Raw genomic sequence first — 22106 nt, 5'->3', positions numbered from 1 at the left:
CTGTGCATAGGGCGCGTGCGCTCCTGCCCTCTTAGAGGGCCAGCGTGCGCCATACTAAAGTGTTCCCAGCCAATAGCTGGAAGACACTTATTATTTAAGGCACCTCTACCTGATAGGAAGTGCCTGAGCAACATGTTAGTTTAATCTTTCATGCTTGCTAGTTCTCAGGTCCCCAGTGCTCATATCCTAGTATACCTGAACGAAGATATTCACGTCTGCCGTGCATACCTGTGTTAGTCCTATCATCCAGATCACCTGCCTGCCTGTATACCAACCTTGGCCGTCAGCACCTGCTCGCTTGTATTTCTGCCGTGTGCATCAGCACCTGCCTATCCGTATACCAGATTGTCCCATCCGCACCGGCAGTGCCCATCAGTATATCTGTTGGACCCGCCTGCACCTTCCGTGCAAATCTGCATATCAGCCGGACTCGTCGGCACTCACCATGCCAGTCTGTGTATCAGTCAGATATGTCAACACAATTCTTTCCGGTCTGTGTATCAGCCGGACCAATCTGCATCTGTGGTTCCTGTGTTCCTACCATGCCTGCCTGTATCAGCTGTACTCTCCTACCGGGTTGTTCCAGTTACCAGTCCCTTGAGGGTCAGCTACCGTTTATCTGAGGTCAGTCCTGCTGTAGCACCTGGTCCCACCTCCCCGGGCTCTCCTCGGACCAAGGCACTGTCAGTTGCTGTGCATCCGGGGTCAGCCTTGGTGTGGTGCTTAGTCACATCCCTCCAGGCTCTCCTCGGCTCTTGGAACAGTGGTTCCACCACCCTGCCTATTATAGTTTTGCTCAGCCGATGAAAACATTTTTAAAATAAATCCGCAAGAGACAGACTTCCCCGAATAAGCTCTTTGCAGGAGCACCGCCCCAACACCGATAAAATGAGCATCTACCTCCCAAGAGAAACTGCTTGTTGGGATCGGGGTGGTGCAGAACCGGACCACTCGCGAAGGCATTTTTCAACTGCTGTAAGGCCAACTCTGGCCAGACTCTGGCATTAGCCCCCTTCTTTGTTAAGGTGGAGATGAGTGCCAGGAGGGACGAGAAGTGCAGGATAAATTGTCTATGAAAGTTGGCGACGAGGCCAGAAGAGAACAGTGGAAATCTTCTCCAGATCCATCTCGAGGCCCTAGCTGGAAATAATGTAGCTGAGGAAAGGCAAGGAGGGTCTTTCAAAGACATATTTGGATAACTTGGCAAACAGATTGTTCTCCCGTAGGTGCTGTAGAACCTGAAGGACGTGTCTTCTATGGGTAGGTAGATCGGGAGAGAAAATCAGGATGTCGACCAAAAACACAACCATGCAGACACAGAAGAGGTCCTAGATTGTCATTAATGAACTCCTGAAATTGCACAGAGCAAAGGGCATGACCAGATACACGTAGTGACCGTCACAGGTATTAATGGTGATCTCGTTAAGGCTCCGATAATGAATACAAATTCGTAGGGAAAAATCCTTCTTGGTCATGAACAAGAGGCCAGCAACAGCAGAAGAGGACTTATGGATGAATCTTATGACTAAGTTCTCTTGAATGTACTCCGACATGGCACGAGACTCAAGTAGAGATAGAGGATATTCCCGGCCCCAAGGTGGCAAAGTGCCAGGCTGATGATTGATAGGACAATCGTAAGGTCTATGAGGTGGCAAGACCTCTGCCTTCATTTCACAAAAAAGGTCTGTGAAAGTCTGATAATGGATGGGCAGAGATGCAAGGTTGGAAGGAACGGCGGGTGGAATTTTGGGCATGACCTTGGCAAGGCAGTTGGAAGAACAATAAGGACTACAATGAATAACCTGACCGGTAGACCATTCAACAAATAGCACATATAGATGCAGACATGGAAGACCCAGAAGAACAGGATTCATGGATTTGGGTAGCAAATAGAAAGAAATATTTTCAGAATCCAGGTCTCAAATCCGAAGTGTGACTGGAAGTGTAATGAATAGAATAGGCTCTGCCAGGAGCTGTCCGTCGATGGAGGCAATAGTCAGGGGATAACACAGCTGTTGCATAAGTAGCTAAAGTCGACAGACCAAATCCTGATGGATGAAATTGCCTGCAGGGCCGGAATCCAGATGGGCAGCCGCAGAGACAGACCTCTCCTCCTAGGACCAGGTAACTTCAGTCAATAGCTTTGGAGAGCAATTACTCTCATCTAGTGTCGTCTCACTGGCCAATCCTAGGTGCTGGAGTTTTCCAGGTCTCACAGGACACTGGTGAACAAAATGCCCCTTGCCTCCACACAACATGCATACTGTATGTCATCTCTGTACCGCTACTGTTGTTCCTGCACAGAAGGTTTGGTTCGCTCAACCTGCATCTGCTCAGAGGCTGGTGGCGCAACCTGCGGTAGCAAAGGGGACTGGAAGTTTGGAGCCAGTCTGGGTGGGTTTCTGGCATGAGGAGACACCAAAGCTTATTCCAGGACTCGCTAATGGAATCAGAGATCTATCCTAGCGGCCAAGAGTATAATGGCATCCAGAGAGCATGGTAAATCTCTGCCATCCTTGATACGACTGGACAAGCCCTGCCAGAAGGTTGCCACAATGGATTCTTCGTTCCAAGCCAGCTACGACGCCAAAGTACAGAAGCGTAAGGCATACTAGGCAACGGGTCCGTGCTCTGCCTTAGAGACAAAAGCAACGAATCAGCTGAGGAGGTGTGGCCTGGAATCTTGAATACCGCTTGGAACATCTCCCAATGTCGCATGTCTCGGGATCACCATGCTCACAAATGGGATTTGCCCCAGCCAGGGCTTGTCCAGACAGCAGAGAAACCATAAATGCTATCTTGGTCTGGTCAGAAAAAAAGAGAGGAGCGTGGAGTGTGAAGTGGTTCTGACAGTGATTAATGAAGTTGCGGCTCTCCTTGGGGTTTCCATTATAGTGGGACAAAAGTGGAAGATGGATCTTGGCCTTTCCACCAGAAACTGGGAACCTAGGTAGTTCCCTCGGGAAGACTGACAGTCCTAGGGAGGGTTAGCCAGACATGGTAGAGGCGGAAGACAGGATGGACATGGCAGCGGATAGACCCTGCAGCTGGGTTGCCACCAGGGCTGTGGAGTCGGTAAGCCAAACCTTTGACTCCTCAATTTCCATGACACCAACTCCAACTCCGACTCCCTCATACATGGCTCATGTTTAAGTGATAAATTTACTGTAGCACAGATTCATTTCAGCTAAAAGTCTAGACCCTTAGATCAGGAATAGGACAGACATTTATAGGACATTTCATAACTTTCCCAAATTCTTATGAAAATTTTTTCCCCACAAACGCATTGAACTACTGTACCCAATTCATTGTATATTTTAGGAGTTGGTCCATTTTATACCTACTCCGACTCCACAGCCCTGGTTGCCACCACATTGATAGTCGGCATCATCTGGTCCTGATGCTCACATTGAGAGCACACTTTCTCACACAGTACTTGCACTTTGGCTTGGGATCAAAGGGTCATAACTTGTCAGCCGGAACCATTGGCTGTACGTACTGTAACCCTGGTGGTTGTGGACCCACTCTGCCATGGGCCGAGTTTAGCCTAGAGGGGAATATCTAAGTGACTACCTGGTATTCACTAGAGTCTCTGAAGGTGAGGATAGGTTTAGCCACAGGTAGTCACTAGGTACCACTCCAGGGCAGTCCCTGGATCTGCAGCAGCTGACCAGCGGGTCAGAGGCATGGGTACGATGGCAAAATATGTGGTCAGACAATCCGAGGTCAGGGCAAGAAAATACAGGTTCTATATACGTAGCCGAGGTCAGAAGTGGAGATATCAGGATAAACGGTAAATGACCTGGGTCAATAACAGGTAGGACAGAACGAACATGCAGAAACAGAAATTATAGACAAGCTACTAGGAACCTACATTCAGGCAAGGAGTGGTGAGAGGAGCTGCCTAATAAACCCCCTGCTGCCAAGATATTGGCTAGGGAAACCAAACTCTGCAGGATACAAGTGGTTAAGTTCCCGCAAAGTCTGGTCGTGCCTACCTATAAGACAGGTGGAGACACACCAGCAGCAGTAGGATGTAGCAGAGCTGGAAATGCTGCAAGAGTTAGCTCAGCGAGATGACCAGAAACTTTGAGGAGCAGAGCGGTGACCAGAGCTTACTGCCCATGCAAGTCACCAGCGTGACAGGCAGAGCCCCTTAAGTGCCAGAACAGCAGAACCTCTCCATAAGTAACCCCATTTTACAAACTACATCTCTCAACTAATCAGTCAAAGGGCGCAGTGAGCATGTTGTCACCACATGTGCCTCACAAAATGTTATACCATTGGGTGATTAAGAAAGAATAATTACATTTTTACCACTAAAATGTTGTTTTAGCCCCAAGTTATTAATTTTTATAAGGGCTGTAGACAGACAGCAAGATGGCATCTGCTGCCGACAATTGCGGAATGGGGTGGATGTGTCACCAAGGTATCTGGCCACTGTGATGTGAAACCTGAAAAATTCTTCAGCACTGATGCTGAGTGGTTTTGGTTTAGTGGAGCAGTATGGGTTCAGGTATCAGGAATGATTGGTGATGAGCGGGACCAGTCATCTTCAGGAGACATGGACCCCGTAAATTAAGCGGTCTAATCGCTACAGAAATGCCAAACATGTGGACGCTAAATGTGATTTTAGGCACACTGTGGGGCTCAGAAGGGAGGGTGGCATTTGGATTTGGGAGCACAGAATTCTCTGAATTTCTCTAGGGGGGCGAGGAGCCATAGCGCTTTTCCAGAGACTTTGTGCTACCAGTAACATGGAAGCCCCTATATTTCCGTTGACAGATGATGGACCTGAGTGAGTCCAAAGGTGAAGAGAGAAACAACAGCATCCATGGTAGCAAAAAGTATCTTCTTTTTTATTAATACATCACATACTACACGGTGTGACAAAGTCACTGGTAAAGTGCTGGAGGGGAGATATGTTTCCCTTAGCTTCAGTGAATTAAAACCGTTAAGTTTCCTCTAGCATGTTATTTGCGGAGAAGGGTTAATTCACCATTTATAAAAGGGCGTGTTTTTATGAGGACAACCATAGAGCGGGCGAGAGGTTGTTCTCCATATCTCCACCTCAGGGTGTGGTCTTAGGTTTAAATACAAGGCCTGCTGAGGCATGAGTTGTTCAGTAGGTCTGGAGAGAGGAATTCCAGATCTGTTTGTGTGGAGCTATCCTGAACTACGAGGAGTTGCTGAACTCTGAACGCAAGAGGATCCCTGCTACCACAAAGACTGTGGATTTGTGTTACCATTTTTCTTTGTTTTCCCTGTTTTTGCCCAAAGGGACAGGTTTTCTTTTATGGACTCAGTGTTGGTTTTTGCTGCATTTTAATAAACCAACCAGAAGTTTAAAGAGACAGAGTACCTGTGTCTACCTCCATGTGAAGCTGAGTGAGCGATCTACTACAATAGAAACAGCTACGTTTCAATCTTAAAAAACAGATACATCTTTATCAAACCATAGAAAACAGAGTACACAACCACATATTTTTATTACCCCTCACCAATTTAAAAAATCATATGATCACCCAATTGAAATGGCAGAGACAAAAACATAGATATAAAAAATGCAAAATATATTATAGAGTCATGAATGCACATATACATAACTGAAATGCACAACTATACGAGCAAGGCTACAAAGCAATACAGATAGCTCATAGTGTGACGGTGGTGGGTGTAGACACACTGCGCAACTGGCCGGGCTTATCCTAAAGGGGTGTAACTAAGTGGCTACCTGGTCTTCACTAAAGCTTCTGATTGTTAGGATAGGCTTGGGCCGTAGCCACCAGGTGCTCCTCTGACTGAAGGATCAGAGGCACAGATGCGAAGTACAAAGGCTATAAACAGAGACGTGGTCAGAAAAGACGCACACCGCCGAATCATAGGCCAGATGGAGTCCATACTGCCTCCATCTGCCTTATTATAGGGAATCTTCCATTGGAGGTTCTGTCTGAATCAAGCGTTTCAGAGATTTACACGGAAATCCCGATATAAGTGATTAGATGACTTTATTCTTTGTGTCGGTGCGATTACAGCAATACCAGATTTATATATATTTTTTTCTGTCTGGGTACAAATCATGCACTTGCTTTTTTGCAAAAAAAGTTTTGCAATCGCCATATTTTATGGGATATAATTTTTCTATATTTCTGCAGACACATAGCATGTTTTGATCGCTTTCTAGTCTGATCAGGAATTGTTTCTGGATTTTTCTTTATGCAGTTCACCATGTGGTAAAAAGTGATAAGGCAGCTTTATTCTCTGGGTCAGTACGATTACAGTGATACCACATTTATGTTATTTTACACAATAAAAACTATTTTATAGAACAAAGAATTGTTTTTTTGCATCGCTTTATTCTGAGAGCTATAGTTTTTCATTTCTCCGCTGATGGAGCTGTATGGTGGCTTCTGTTTTGTGGGACAAGTTGACGTTTTTATAATCTACTTTTAAAATGTGATCGTGCTACTTTTTTTTGGGGACGATTTTCAGAAAATGTGGTAAAACCGGTATATTTTTACAGAGATTTTGTACAAAAGACTCACGTTATGATCATGTTACTTTGTCCTTATTCTCTTTTTTTATTTTGTGTACATTATATAAAATTATTTCTCTTACTTGCACACGTATTCCTGTTCCGCTTGATCCTCTAGGAGAAAGTAATGGCCATGCCACGCATCCAGGTTGGCTTCCATTTTAACCCTTCTGATTTCTTTGCCATAATGGACTTTGAGAGCAGAACTAAAATTATTCAGGTATCTTACCATGTCATCTGCATGGGGAAAGAAATCATGGGAGTAATGAAAAAAACGCAAATTCTCATCTTGACTCAGAAGTGAGTTCCAGTCATGTCGGAGATTAAATTCCTTGTTCATTCGTCCTGTAAAACGTTTGTTTATGCTGATAAGCTTGCGATGTCTAGGAAAACGATAAAAAAAGCTTCCAGGACCCTGGTTGCGTTCAAATACAATGTAATCCCTTCCAGCCTCTTCAAGAAACTTTGCAATTTGTATCCCACCAGGTCCAGCACCCAAAACACAGTAGTCATGGGTAATTTTTTGGGCCAACACTGACGGGAGCAGTAGAATAACTATAACCAGCATCCTGCACAAGAGAAAAAGGAAAAACAAAAGGTTAAAACTGCAGCAACTACTAAAATATTTGCTTCTAATATTCACAGTATTTCGTGTTTATAACACTTTTTGAGAACATGACAAGCTTATTTGTGAAACTGTAGGAACAAAACAATGAGAATTTACTAAGTACTTGGCAGATTATAGTAAATGAATGATTATTCAATACACATGAAACACTTTACAGGTGTATGTGGTGTAATGCAGCGGCTTGCGGCATTACTGTAATGGTCCAGGGGGTGTGCTCTAGCTGACCGTTTACCTCTCCCTCAGGTGACTGATCACATGACTGTGACATCATCGCAGGTCCTGTGTGCACTAAAGGATATATAAATCCTGGTGGTTTGGAAACAGGGTGAAAGGCATGAGGCCTGATCCCTGTGTGTGGGACACCATTAGCCTGGAGAGGCTGGAAGACAGAGGCCTGGTGAAGCCTGGAAGGCAGAGGCTGGATCTAGGATACCAGTAGCCTTTTGAAGGCACGTGGCTTGGAGACTATGTCTGGGAAGCCTTAAAGCCACAGCTGTGGCAGAACCGAGCAGCTAAAACACGGCAAAGGCAAAAACGCTGCTTGATGTGGACATTGATATTGTTACCTTGCTGAAGGCTGTATCGGGAGCCAAGTGGACATATCTGTCACTGGAAAGGCTCTTAGACATTATATGTGTAATATGTCGGTGAGCCACTGAGATGGACTATGTTATGTGCGGTTTATGAGGTGTAATAAACTGCTGGACTGTGAAATACCGGAAAGACGTTGCATGTGTGCTTTAATTGATCTGGTGAAGCGAGTACCCCCAGCGTGATGAATAGCGCTACCTTACAGTGGACAGGGGAGCATTTTTGAAAAAGGGTCCAAACATTCCTCAATGTTTGTTCTTTTTGTTTAACCAGTTCACCCCAGCCAGTTTTCACCTTCATGACCATTCCAAAACTTACAATTCTGACCAGTGTCACTTTATGTGATAACGCTGGAACGCTTCAATGGATCCCAGTGATTCTGAGAATGTTTTTTTCATGACATATTATACTTCATGATAGTGCTCGATATGTCTTGCATTTATTTGTCAAACTATCGAAAATTTAGCGAAAATTTGGCAATTTATGCTTCGTAGCAATGCTACCCACTTGGAAGTGATTTGAGGTATCAAATGAACTATTTCTATTTAAAGGCTGACTGGTTTATTTTAGTCCTCATAAACCACACCACAGGAAACTCAAATACCGCCCTGGTCCGGCATAGGTTAAAACATAATCAACAAGTCCATAAAATAGTGCTGGTTAGCCCGCCTGGCTAAGAGTCCAGCCTGTAGGGCATTCCACAGTTTGACTGCTCTATCTGTAAACAACCCTTTCATATTTAGCTGCCGAAAACACCTTTCTTCCACCAGTAATGAATGCCGCCTGGTCCTTACTATAGTCTTGGGAAGGAATAAGTCATGTGCCAGTACATGGTACTGACTACACATATTTTTGTACATGTAAATTATATCTCCTATGAGGTGTCTTTTTTCTAAGCTAAACAAGCCAAACTTTTTCAACCTCTCATCAAATGAGATGCCTTCCATCCCTTGTAATAATCTAGTTGTCCACCTTTGAACTGACTCTAACTTCTGAATATCCTTTTTAAAATGTGGAGCCCAAAACTGGATCCCATATTCCAGATGTGGCCTCACCAGTGATTTATAAAGGGGTAACAGTAAGTTCGGATCGTGGGATTTTACCTCTCTATTTATACAGTGGGGGAAATAAGTATTTGATCCCTTGCTGTTTTTGTAAGTTTGCACACTGACAAAGACATGAACAGTCTATAATTTTAAGGGTAGGTTAAATTTAACATTGAGAGATAGAATATCCCCCCCCAAAAAAATCAAGAAAATCACATGGAATAAATTAGATAATTTTTTTGCATTTTGCAGTGAGAAATAAGTATTTGATCCCACTGGCAAACAACACTTAATACTTGGTGGCAAAACCCTTGTTGGCAAGCACAGAAGTCAGACATTTTTTGTAGTTGACGATGAGGTGTTCGCACATGTCAGGATGAATTTTGGTCCACTCCTCTTTGTAGATCATTTCTAAATCATTAAGATTTTGAGGTTCTCGCTTGGCAGCTCGGAGCTTCAACTCCCTCCATAAGTTTTCTATGGGATTAAGGTCTGGAGACTGGCTAGGCCACTCCATGACCTTACTGTGCTTCTATTTGAGCCACTCCTTTGTTGCCTTGGCTGTATGTTTTTGGTCATTGTGTTGCTGGAAGACCCAGCCACGACCCATCTTCAATGCTCTTACTGAGGGAAGGAGGTTGTTGGCCAAAATCTCGCAATACATGATCCCATCCACCTTCCCTTCAGTACGGTGCAGTCGTCATGTCCCCTTTGCAGAAAAGCACCCCCAAAGTATAATGTTTCCCCCACCATGCTTCACGGTTGGGACGATGTTATTAGGGTTGTTCTCATCCTTCTTCCTCCAAATACGGCGAGTTGCGTTAATGCCAAAGAGCTCAATTTTTTTCTCATCGGACCACAGCACCTTCTCCCAATAACTCACAGAATCATCCAGGTGTTCATTGGCAAACTTCAGATGGGCCTGCACATATGCCTTCTTGAGCAGGGGGACCTTGCGGGCACTGCAGAATTTTAAACCTTTAAGGCGTAATGTGTTACCAATGGTTTTCTTGGTGACTGTGGTCCCAGCCGCCTTGAGATCATTAATAAGTTCCCCCGTGAATGGTTGACAAGTAGGGTGTCCCCCCCTTTTTTTTTTTTTTTTTACTCTTGACTACTATATTTTTTGTTACATTATCACAGTTTGAGTTATGTTTTGGGGTGTATTTATATTCTAGAATTTATTGATTTTTAACCCCTTCATGACCGGAGCATTTTGCATTTTAGTTTTTTGCTCTCCTTCTTCCCAGAGCCATACCTTTTTTATTTTTCGGTCAATATGGCCATGTGAGAGCTTATTTTTGTGGGAAAAGTTGTACTTTTGAACGATACCATTGGTTTTACCATATCGTGTACTGGGAAACAGGAAAAAAAATTCCAAGTGTGGTGAAATTGCAAAAAAAAGTGCATGTTTTGCACATACATGTAGCCATGTTCACACATTTAGTATTTGGTCGATATTTTACATCAGTATTTGTAAGACAAAAGCAGGAGTGGATGAAAAATAGAGAAGTGATGCAGTGTTTCTATTATACTTTTTTACTTTGATTGTTCCTCCTCCTGGTTTCGGCTTACAACTGAGTGATGTAAAATACTGAACATGTGAACGTGACCTAAGGATAAGTGGTAAGTTGATTGGTGGGAGACTGAGTGCTGGGATCCGCACTGATTAGCAGAATGTACGACTTTTATCACCATTAGACTAGATCTCATGTGCGACTCGTCCGCTAATCAATTCATTCCCTCAGTGGCTGCACTTGGCTTTTTTTGAAAGCCCCAAAAAGGATGAGTGGAGCTGTGGTCAGACATCCCACCTACTGCTGCATTTTAAAATGGGGATAAAAGTGCCCTGTCAAAGATGAAAGTTCCCCGTTCTTCCGTTCCGTGCAGTTTCCAATGGTTGGATTCCACTGATTAATAAGTTATCACCTACCTAACCCGTAGATCGGTGATAACTTGTTTTTACCAAAGAACACCTTTGATGTAGACTACCGTAATTGTAAGTCAACTCTGCTCACGTAAGGTCAGTTTCACACTTGCTCTACGATCCAGCGCTGGCTTCTATAGCAGATGCCAGCACTGGATTGATTAACGCTAGTTTGAAAAGAGGAATCATCAGCCATTAACTAGCATAGTATGACGGACTACTCCGTCTGGGGCTCGTCATTTTGACAAACTGAAAAACGGTGCACACTTTTTTTGGATGGGTAAAAATTACTGCGCTGCATAGCAGAGTTGAACAGCAGCACCTTCACTCATTCTTGGCACCACTGAGATTCAATGGTGACTAGAACGAAAGCGTTGCTGTTATTTCAATTTTTTTTACATACCCATACGGATGTCAAAGAAAAGCTGTTAGGAAACCAGCCTTACCTGTGTGTTTTTATATTGTTTCTACTGCCCTATATACTGCCAGTATGATGTAGTGTTGCCATTTCCAAGTTATTCTGATTTTGCGTTCTTGTATGTACGTAATACTCATTTACAGATTAACTTGCAAGCACAAATTGTGTACATAGACCCAGAAAGATGTATCATCATAAATCCGGCTCTCAAAAACTAAAGAATAAAAGGGAGCGTGATGAAGAAGAGGAAAGGCTTAAAAAGAAAAGCGTTCTACTTCAGTACTTTAAAAAGCCACAAAGCACCAAGGGAGGTGATGTTGACACTTGTGAACCCCCTCAGATGCAAGCTTCTCATCAAATGCTTGAGCATACTGCTTCATCCAGTGAGGAGGCAGCCCCCTTCCAGCAGTTCTTCAGTAATGCAAGAAGAGGTTGCAACTATGCCTACTGGTGCGGTAACAGAAGAATTTGCGGAAACACAGTCCAGAACCATGTCACCAAAGAGTCCTTTTCAGAAAATGCTCCCTCCCACTGTTTATATAGAGATGGAAGAAGAGCCAAAGCCTTCATGTTCAAGTTTGATTTTAGAACAGGTGTATGAAGAACCATCTTGCACCCAGAGTGCGGAGTCTCTATCTCCAGAGGAGTTCAGTAATATAACATTACAAGAAGAAATCGATTGGAAAGACCCCGCAGTGTGACCAGATGTCCTCATGGATAAGGAACGGGAGAAGATTGTTTTTTCAAGGCTTTCTAATTAAGAAGAATTGAAGCACATGGTACAATCTCTGCCAAAGGATGTTGATGGCCGTTCCTTTAGTGACTTTCACCTATATGCCAAGTCATCTATTGGCTGTAAAAAAATTATAAGGGATTGGCTAAGATGGAGCCCAAGTATGAAGGGAATGTATTGTGTAACATGCATGCCATTTTCTGATGCTAAAAGAATTAAAACTGGGAGCATCCTTTGTCGGAAAGAAGGTTTTAATCCTTTGGTTTCCAAATAGCATTGTCTGTACCTCAAGTTACCAAAGCATGAACATAGTACACAGCACAGGAAGCACTACTGGAGTTGGAGAACACGCCAAAAGGCCCTAGGTGGCCATGGTGTTGACTTTGAGATGCAAAAAAAGTTTAGCGAAGGAAGCGGAAAAGCTTGTGGCTCTTCTAGAAAGACTTTTGGATGTGACACTGCATTTAGCTTCACGCAACATGGCCTTCAGGGGAATATCGCAGAGAATTGGAGACCTACATAACGGCAATTTTCTCGGAACATTGGAAATCTTGTCACGGTAAGATAGTGTACTAAAAGAGCATCTAGAAAAGTTCAGTATTAGTCAAGAAAAGGGAAAAAATCCCAGCTCATTATCTATCTTGGGCAACACAAAATGAATTTATAAATATTTGTGGAAAACATGTCCTCGATGCCATACTTTCAGGAAGGAAAGAAGCTATTTATTTTTCTGTTATTTGTGATGCTACGCCAGATGTCTCGCACACTGAACAGAATGTTATAGTTTTAAGGTATGTATCCAAAAATCCTCAAACAGGAATTTGGCATGTGGAAGGAATGTTTTTGGATTTTTTGGGTTTTTATCAGAAGAGTGGAGAACAAAAGCAGACATGATTATATCAAGACTGAATGAGCATGCCATTGACCTTAAAGACTGCAGAGGCCAGGGATATGATAATGGAGCAAATATGTCTGGTAGGATTAAAAGTGTAAGGGCCAAAATTCTAGAGAAATTTCCAACAGCTCTTTTTTCTCCTTGTGCTGCCCTCTTTAAACCTACCCTTGAGAAAGCTGATTAGATTATACGCGAAAAGCGCGTTGGGAAGCGGCTCACATCCTCTATTTCTTGGCACACCGGCCTGGGTAAGCGTTGTTAACCTCCATCCACCTTTTGCTGTGGCTACTGAATGCTCCAACGTTTTTTTTAGTATATTACTAAAGTTATTATGGCTGACACATCTGTTAGTTACTGAATAATTATAACATTGCCATATCTAATACTTAACCTGCAGAGTCTAACTCAGTGGAGCTAATTTGCTACAGCAATGTGATTATGGGATTTATGGGTGTTATTTGTACTAATCTATGTATGATTGTAATTACAACATATACAGTGCCTACAAGTAGTATTCAACCCCCTGCAGATTTAGATGGTTTGATAAGATGCAAATAAGTTAGAGCCTTCAAACTGCAAACGAGAGTAGGTTTTATGAACAGAAGCATAAATCTTACAAACCAAAAAGTTATGTTGCTCAGTTGAATTTTATTAAATTTTAAACATAAAAGTGTGGGTCAATTATTATACAACCCCTATGTTTAATATTTTGTGGAATAACCCTTGTTTGCAATTACAGCTAATAATCGTCTTTTATAAGACCTGATCAGGCCGGCACAGGTCTGTGGAGTTATCTTGGCCCACTCCTCCATGCAGATCTTCTCCAAGTTATCTAGGTTCTTTGGGTGTCTCATGTGGACTTTATTCTTGAGCTCCTTCCACAAGTTTTCAATTGGGTTAAGGTCAGTAGACTGATTAGGCCACTCCAACACCTTGACTTTTTCCCTATTGAACCAGGCCTTGGTTTTCTTGGCTGTGTGCTTTGGGTCGTTGTCTTGTTGGAAGATGAAATTACGACCCATCTTAAGATCCTTGATGGAGGAGCGGAGGTTGTTGGCCAAAATCTCCAGGTAGGCCGTGCTATCGGTCTTCCCATGGATGCGTACCAGATGGCCAGGCCCCTTGGCAGAGAAACAGCCCCACAGCATGATGCTGCCACCACCATGCTTGACTGTAGGGATGGTATTCTTGGGGTCGTATGCAGTGCCATCCAGTCTCCAAACGTCACGTGTGTGGTTGGCACCAAAGATCTCGATCTTGGTCTCATCAGACCATAGAACCTTGAACCAGTCTGTCTCAGAGTCCTCCAAGTGATCATGAGCAAACTGTAGACGAGCCTTGACATGACGCTTTGAAAGTAAAGGTACCTTACGGGCACGTCTGGAACGGAGACCATTGCGGTGGAGTACGTTGCTTATGGTATTGACTGAAACCAATGTCCCCACTGCCATGAGATCTTCCTGGAGCTCCTTCCTTGTTGTCCTTGGGTTAGCCTTGACTCTTCGGACAAGCCTGGCCTCGGCACGGGAGGACACTTTCAAAGGCTGTCCTGGTCGTGGAAGGATAACAATAATTCCATAAGCCTTCCACTTACGGATGATGCTCCCAACAGTGGAGACAGGTAGGCCCAACTCCTTGGAAAGGGTTTTGTACCCCTTGCCAGCCTTGTGACCCTCCACGATCTGGTCTCTGATGGCCTTGGAATGCTCCTTTGTCTTTCCCATGTTGACCATGTCTGAGTGCTGTTCACAAGTTTGGGGAGGGTCTTAAATAGTCAGAAAAGGCTGGCAAAAGAGATCTTTAATCCACACATGTGAAGCTCATTATTCTTGGTGCCTGAACTACTTCTTAATACTTTAGGGGGACCAAACAGAATTCTTGTGGTTTGAGGGGTTGAATAATAAATGACACTCTGAATTAACTTTAAAAAAAAAAAAAAAAAAAAAAATTTGCTGCAGTGCATTTCCCACTTCCAGGCTGATCTACAGTACAAATGTCACAATGCCAAGTTAATTCCGCATGTGTCAACCAGCTAAATCTGCAGGGGGTTGAATACTACTTGTAGGCACTGTAACTCCCTGAAACCCTCCCCCAGTACTGCCGGTGCCTTGCTGCTATTCATTCCAGCCCTCTTGCACGTGTCCTTCCTTTTATGATGTATTTTGTCTTGCCTTATACTTCTTGCTAATAAAATTTATACAATTTTTTATCTTCATAAAAAAAACTCCCTCTTTCTCTTTTTGTGTTATACCTCTTTAAACCTTGTGGGCGTTCATGCTGCTACAAGCTGCCCTGAAATGAAGACCTTTTTTGGAAGTGTAAACCGGCTATACATTCTGTTTAGCAACAGCCCTGAGAGATGGAGCAACTTGCTTGAAGAAGTTGGAAGGTCTTTGCACGGTCTAAGTGACACCCGGTGGGGCTCAAGAACAGAGGCTGTACGTCCCATTGCTCAAAAGCTGCCAAGCATTTTGAAGGCTCTTGATAAAGTTATTTCTTCTGGAAAACTTACAAATGATGCACATTCAGATGCTGAAGGTATCTCTTGACTAATTTTCATCTTTCAGGGCGGTGTTTTTAGTGACGTTTGGGGTAAAAGTTCTTACCAGTTTTGAGGAGAGAAACAAAATACTACAATCTACAGGGTGGCCCATTTATATGGATACACCTAAATTAAATGGGAATGGTTGGTGATATCAACTTCCTGTTTGTGGCACATTAGTATATGGGAGGGGGAAAATTTTCCAGATGGGTAGTGACCATGGTGGCCATTTTGAAGTCGGACATTTTGGATCTAACTTTATTTTTTCAATGGGAAGAGGGTCAGGTGACATCAAACTTATTGAGAATTTCATAAGAAAAACAATGATGTGCTTGGTTTTAATGTAACTTTATGCTTTCATGAGTTATTTACAAGTTTATGACCCCTTATAAAATGTGTTCAAAGTGCTGCCCATTGTGTTGGATTGTCAATGCAACCCTCTTCTCCCACTCTTGACACACTGATAGCAACACCGCAGAAGAAATGCTAGCACAGGCTTCCAGTATCCGTTGTTTCAGGAAGTTACGTTAAAACCAAGCACACCATTGTTTTTTTTCTTATGAAATTCTCAATAGGTTGGGTGTGTCACATGACCCTCTTCCCATTGAAAAAAATAAAGTTACTGTAGATCCAAAATGTCCATCTTCAAAATGGCCGCCATGGTCACCACCCATCTGGAAAAGTTTCCCCGCTCCCATATATTAATGTGCCACAAACAGGAAGTTGATATCACCAACCATTCCCATTTAATTTAGGTGTATCCATATAAATGGCCCACCCTGTAGATCTGTCTCCTTGGAAGTTGGAGCTGCCAACATTGAAGCGCTCTCTGAAAAGATGAAATTACTTCAGGAAAAGTAGCTTTCTGAAGCCAGTTTGGTAGCAGATTCCATGGGTATTCCAAAGAACCTATTAAATGCTCAACAATGGCGCCAAAGAGAATCAAAGCATCATGAAGCTGCAAATCCTGAAGAGCACTTCAAAGCTAATGTCTTTCTTGTGGAAATGGACAGTATAATTTCTGATCTTCAACAGCGCTTCAGATCAATGGAAGATATCTGCAAGTTGTTTGCTCCAATTCTTAAGATGACGACAATTAGTGAAGAAAATCTGGTGGCATCCGCTGAAGAATTGATCTGTGCATACCCTGAAGATCTCACATCATCGTTACTCTCTGAGCTTCAACATCTTCGTAAAGTTTATGAAGCTACATTTACAGAGCACATGGGTCCACTGGAATTGCTAAACGCAATCTATAAATTCGAGCTTCAAGGTATATTTGGAGAAGTGTGTATTGCACTCAGAATTTTTATCACCCTCCCACTTTTAGTGAAGGAGAGAGAGTACTTAGCAAACAATCACTGGTGAAGAACTATCTGCGTCCTACAATGACAGAACAACGGTTGAACAGCCTAGCCCTTCTATCAATTGAACATAAGCTTGCCAGACGCCTGAATTTTAAAGACCTGATTAAGGATTTTGCTAACCAAAAGGTAAGACGACTGCCTATTCCACACATGTAAATTTGCACTGAACATCTTCTACAATGTAGACAGTTTTACATTAGTATATTGCCAAGTATGCTGCCCTGTATTATGGATGAGTGTCCTAGTCCGACTTCGGGTTTACTGACCCAAAGTCAAAGCATTAGAGAGATGCAACAGATCAGTTAGTAATGTTTCACTTGTGAGTCCTGCACCTGACTGACCCAGGCCAGCAATGCATGATCAGTACCCCAGATTGGAATGCTCCTTTAATATTAGGGCTTGGTTATTAGGACAGTGTGAACTATTGTAGCGTCGGCGTCCCTGCCTCCTGCTAGGCAGAGACGCCGTTCCCCTCACCTCCCTGCTCGGTCCTCTTCCCGTGCTGCTGGCAGTGCTCGCTTCTTCCCGGGCACTGTGCTTAGGGCGCGCGCGCTCCCTCTCTCTTAAAGGGGCCGTGCGCGCCGTCCTAAGGAGTCCCCGGCCAATTGCCGGTGGAGCTCCCATGTATAAGGCACCTCCCCCAAAATGGAGGTGCCCGAGCAAAGTTGTTGCAAAGCTTTTCACCTCTGCTTCAGCCCTCAGGTCCCGTTGCCAGTCTGTTTTCCAGCTCTGTCTACCTGCTTGCATTCCCTGCGGTCCGACAGTCTGTCTACCAGCATCCGCCAGTCTGTCTATGGACCAGTCCGCCTGCGGATCAGGAAGCACCTGCCTGATACCTGCCTGAGACCACCTGCCAGCCAGCCGAGAGACTCTTACCCGCTCACCTGGGAGCGCTCACCTGCTACCCGCCAGCTAGCCTACCTGGAGGCTCTGCCGTCACTTGCCGTGACCACCTGCCAGCCAGCCGAGAGACTCTTACCCGCTCACCTGGGAGCGCTCACCTGCTACCCGCCAGCTAGCCTACCTGGAGGCTCTGCCGTCACTTGCCGTGACCACCTGCCAGCCAGCCGAGAGACTCTTACCCGCTCACCTGGGAGCGCTCACCTGCTACCCGCCTGCTAGCCTACTTGGAGGCTTTGTCATCACTTGCCGTGACCACCTGCCTGTCTAGAGACTCTTACCCTGCTGTCACTTGCCGTGACCACCCGCCTGTCAAGAGACTTTCCCCGTCACTTGCCGTGACCTCCTGCCCTTCTACCCAGAGACTGTTCCTGTCACTTGCCGTGTCTACCTGCCCGCCTTCCCTGGGAGCCACCCGCTTCCTTACAAGGACTGCCCCTTTGTATAGTAGCTCAGAGGTTCCACCTCCCAGACCCGTTACAACTATTGTTTGTTGTTCTTACATTTATAGGAATGCCCCTTTAATATTAGGGCTCAGTTCTTAGGGCCGTGTGCACTATTGTTTGTTGTTCTTATATTTATAGGAATGACCCTTTAATATTAGGGCTCAGTTCTTAGGGCAGTGTGCACTATTGTTTGTTGTTCTTAGGTTTATAGGAATGACCCTTTAACCCCTTTAATCCCGAGGGTGGTTTGCACGTTAATGACCAGGCCAATTTTTACAATTCTGACCATTGTCACTTTATGGAGGTAATTACTCTGGAACGCTTCAATGGATCCCCCTGATTCTGAGATTGTTTTTTCGTGACATATTGTACTTCATGATTGTGGTAAAATTTCTTCGATATCACTTGCGTTTATTTGTGAAAAAAACGGAAATTTGGCAAAAATTAATAATAACATAACATAAAAATAACATTTCCCAAATGTCTACTTTACATCAGCACAATTTTGGAACCAAAATTTTTTTTTGCTAGGGAGCTATAAGGGTTAAAAGTTGACGAGCGATTTCTCATTTTTTCCAACAAAATTTACAAAACCATTTTTTTTAGGGACCACATCACATTTGAAGTCACTTTGAGAGGTCTTTATGACAGAAAATACCCAAAGTGACACCATTCTAAAAACTGCACCCCTCAAGGTGCTCAAAACCACATTCAAGAACTTTATTAACCCTTCAGGTGCTTCACAGGAATTTTTTGAATGTGGAAGAAAAAAAATGAACATTTAACTTTTTTCACAAAAATGTTACTTTAGACCCAATTTTTTTTATTTTCGCAGGGGTAACAAGAAAAAATGGACCCCAAAATTTGTTGTGCAATTTCCCCTGGGCACGAAGATACCCCATATGTGGGGAAAAAACACTGTTTGGGCGCACGGAAGGGAAGGAGCGCCATTTGACTTTTTGATTGTAAAATTTGCTTGAATAATTAGCGGACGCCATGTTGCGTTTGGAGAGCCCCTGTGTGCCTAAACATTGGAGCTCCCCCACAAGTGACCCCATTTTGGAAACTAGACCCCCCCAAGGCACCTATCTAGATGCATAGTGAGCACTTGGAACCCCCAGGTGCTTCACAAATTAATCCGTAAAAATAAAAAAGTGTTTTTTTTCCCACTTTTTCGAATCAATTTGTGAAGCACCTGGGGGTTCCAAGTGCTCACTATGCATCTAAATAGGTGCCTTGGGGGGTCTAGTTTCCAAAATGGGGTCACTTGTGGGGGAGCTCCAATGTTTAGACACACAGGGGCTCTCCAAACGCGACATGGTGTCCGCTAACAAATTGAGCCGATTTTTCATTCAATTTGTTAGCGGACACCATGTCGCGTTTGGAGAGCCCCTGTGTGCCTAAACAGTGGAAACCCCCCACAAGTGACCCCATTTTGGAAACTAGACCCCTCAAGGATTTTATCAAGGGGTATAGTGAACATTTTGAACCCAGAGGTACGAATTTGATAACATTAGGTCATCATATTGAATAAGTTGTCATTAGTCTTGAGCTCAAGTGCTCGCTGCTTGAGTTTGCATCGGGCACTCAGGTATGCACCATGTACTGTGTGTGCTCGAGTGACATGCTCGAGTCCCTGCCCCGCATGTTTCACGGTTATTAGACACCCGCAAAAAAACATACGGGGATCGCTCGTGCATGGCAGGCAATCCCCGCAAAGTTTTTTTGGCCGCGAAGCATATGGGGCTGAGACTCGAGCATGTCACTCAAATACCCACGATGCTCAATGCATACCAGAGCACCCGATGCAAACTCAAGTAGCGAGCACTTGCGCTCAACACTAGTCGCCATATCGTCATCTTTTTTTCTTACTTTTGAAAAAAATCCCAACCCCAACCCTAACCCCAACCCCAGCCCTACCCTAACCCTAGCACAACCCTAGAGTTTATTTTTTACGTCGTTCCTCGTGCGGTATAAGTGATTAGACAACTTTATTCTTCGGGTCGGTGCGATTACAGCGATACAAGAATCATATGGGGTTTTTATGATTGACAGCTGTCACACACTAAAAGACGCATTTATTGTAAAATCTAGTTTTTGCATCGCCATATTTTGAGAGCTATAATTTTTCCATATTTTGGCCAACAGAGTCATGTGATGGCTTGTTTTTTGCGGGATGAGTTGACGTTTTTATTGGTGCAATTTTCAGGCACGTGACATTTTTTGATCGCTTTTTATTCCAATTTTTGGGAGGCAGAATAAACAAAAACCAACAATTCAGGATTTTTTTTTTTTTTTATTCTACTCCGCGTGTGGTAAAATTGATAAGGCAGCTTTATTCTTTGGGTCAGTACGTTTACAGCGGTACCACATTTATATCTTTTTTCTATGTTTTGCACTTTTACATAATAAAAGCAATTTTATAGAAAAAATTATTTTTTAGCATCGCTTTATTCTGAGAGCTATAACTTTTTTATTTTTCGGCTGATGGAGCTGTATGGCGGCTTGTTTTTTGCGGGACGAGATGACGTTTTCAACTGTACCATTTTTATTTATATTCGTCTTTTTGATCGCGTGTTATTCCATTTTTTGTTTGGCGTTATGGTGATAAAGCATTGTTTTTTGCTTAGTTTTTTTTTTTTTACCGTGTTCACTGAAGGGGTTAACTAGTGGGACAGTTTTATAGGTCAGGTCGTTCCGGACGCGGCGATACCAAATATGTGTACTTTTATTGTTTTTTTTTTCATAATAATATTTATTGATGGGTACATTATATTTTTATTTTTGGTGGATTATTTTTTTTAATATTTTTACAATTTTTTTTTTTTTTTTTCACTTTCTGACAGTTTTTTTGCTTTTTTACTTTGTCCCACTATAGGACTTTCACTTTTTTTACTCTGATCGCCTGCATGGCACAGGAATGGAGCACCATCCCTGTGCCATGCAGGCTGTCAGCGCTGGACAGGGAGAAGATAGTATGGAAATGCTCTGCGCATGTCCAAAAAAAATCTTCCTGTCTTGTGACCCGGATGTTGTCATGACGACATCAGGTCGTCATGACAACATCCTGGAAGCCGCGGCAGACAGCGCTGGAGGCCGGAAGAGGAGGTGAGTATACGATCACCTCCCCTTAGCCACTGCAATGCTGCGGTCGACTTCGATCGCAGCATTGCGGGGGTTAATGTGCCGGGAGCGGTGCTGGACCGCTCCCTGCACATTGTCACAGCTGACACCCGGGGCTATCAGCTGACACCGGGTGGCGATCGCGCCCGCACCGCTTGTGTGCGGGCGAAATCGCCAGGGCGTATTAATACGTATCTGGTCCATAAAGCCCAGGGCACAGATACGTATTAATACGCCCTATGTCGTAAAGGGGTTAATAAGGGCAGTGTGCACTATTGTTTGTTGTTCTTACATTTATAGGAATGCCCCTTTAATATTAGGGCTCAGTTCTTAGGGCCGTGTGCACTATTGTTTGTTGTTCTTAGGTTTATGGGAATGACCCTTTAATATTAGGGCTCAGTTCTTAGGGCAGTGTGCACTATTGTTTGTTGTTCTTACATTTATAGGAATGCCCCTTTAATATTAGGGCTTAGTTCATAGGGCAGTATGCACTATTGTTTGTTGTTCTTAGGTTTATAGGAATGACCCTTTAATATTAGGGTTTGGTTGTGTTATAGCAGAAGATGGAGTCGCTCAAGTTTAAAGGCCCCATCTATGCTATATAAGTCTGACAGTTATTTTAGGTGAAAACAACAGCTATGAATGTTCCTTCTTGTATCAATAGCGTGTCCTTGGGAGAAGATAAAGTGATTCTCCCTGGCCAGATGTTTCTTCTTGTAGCAATAATGTGTTCTTGCAGAAAGATGAAATGACCTTGCTAACTAGATAAGTCTAATTAAATATTTTAAAGCATACAGAAACTAGCTTTTTTCACTTGTTCAGCTAAACTGTATAATCGAACCATATATGGCAAATCCGTTTCCTGCCTTTAGGGTGTATATTAGCCCTGTGTTTTGTAATAAAGTTTTTAGAGTATGTTTAGACACAAACATCCTGTCCTGTGTCTTCATTCTCT

At 43.5% G+C, this 22106-nt stretch overlaps 1 protein-coding gene across 2 annotated transcripts in view; it reads right to left on the bottom strand.

The window, feature by feature from the left end:
* Positions 1-22106, bottom strand: part of FOXRED2 (FAD dependent oxidoreductase domain containing 2) — a 262874-nt gene that overhangs the window by 214535 nt on the left and 26233 nt on the right. The window contains exons 1-2 of one of the 2 annotated variants that reach the window (XM_073644101.1): positions 18341-18448; positions 6619-7104 (exon numbers count right to left, since the gene is read on the bottom strand). In XM_073644101.1, the coding sequence (XP_073500202.1) occupies positions 6619-7103 (485 nt within the window). In that variant the 5' untranslated portion in view covers position 7104; positions 18341-18448. Of the gene's footprint in view, positions 1-6618; positions 7105-18340; positions 18449-22106 lie in introns of those variants that run through there. The other variant, XM_073644100.1, reaches the window with a different exon arrangement.

The sequence above is a fragment of the Phyllobates terribilis genome, unplaced genomic scaffold (assembly GCF_046119375.1).
Source record: "Phyllobates terribilis strain yellow unplaced genomic scaffold, ASM4611937v1 Scaffold_8__6_contigs__length_399053987, whole genome shotgun sequence".
NCBI lineage: Eukaryota > Metazoa > Chordata > Amphibia > Anura > Dendrobatidae > Phyllobates > Phyllobates terribilis.
This window is presented reverse-complemented; position numbering and strand designations above follow the sequence as displayed.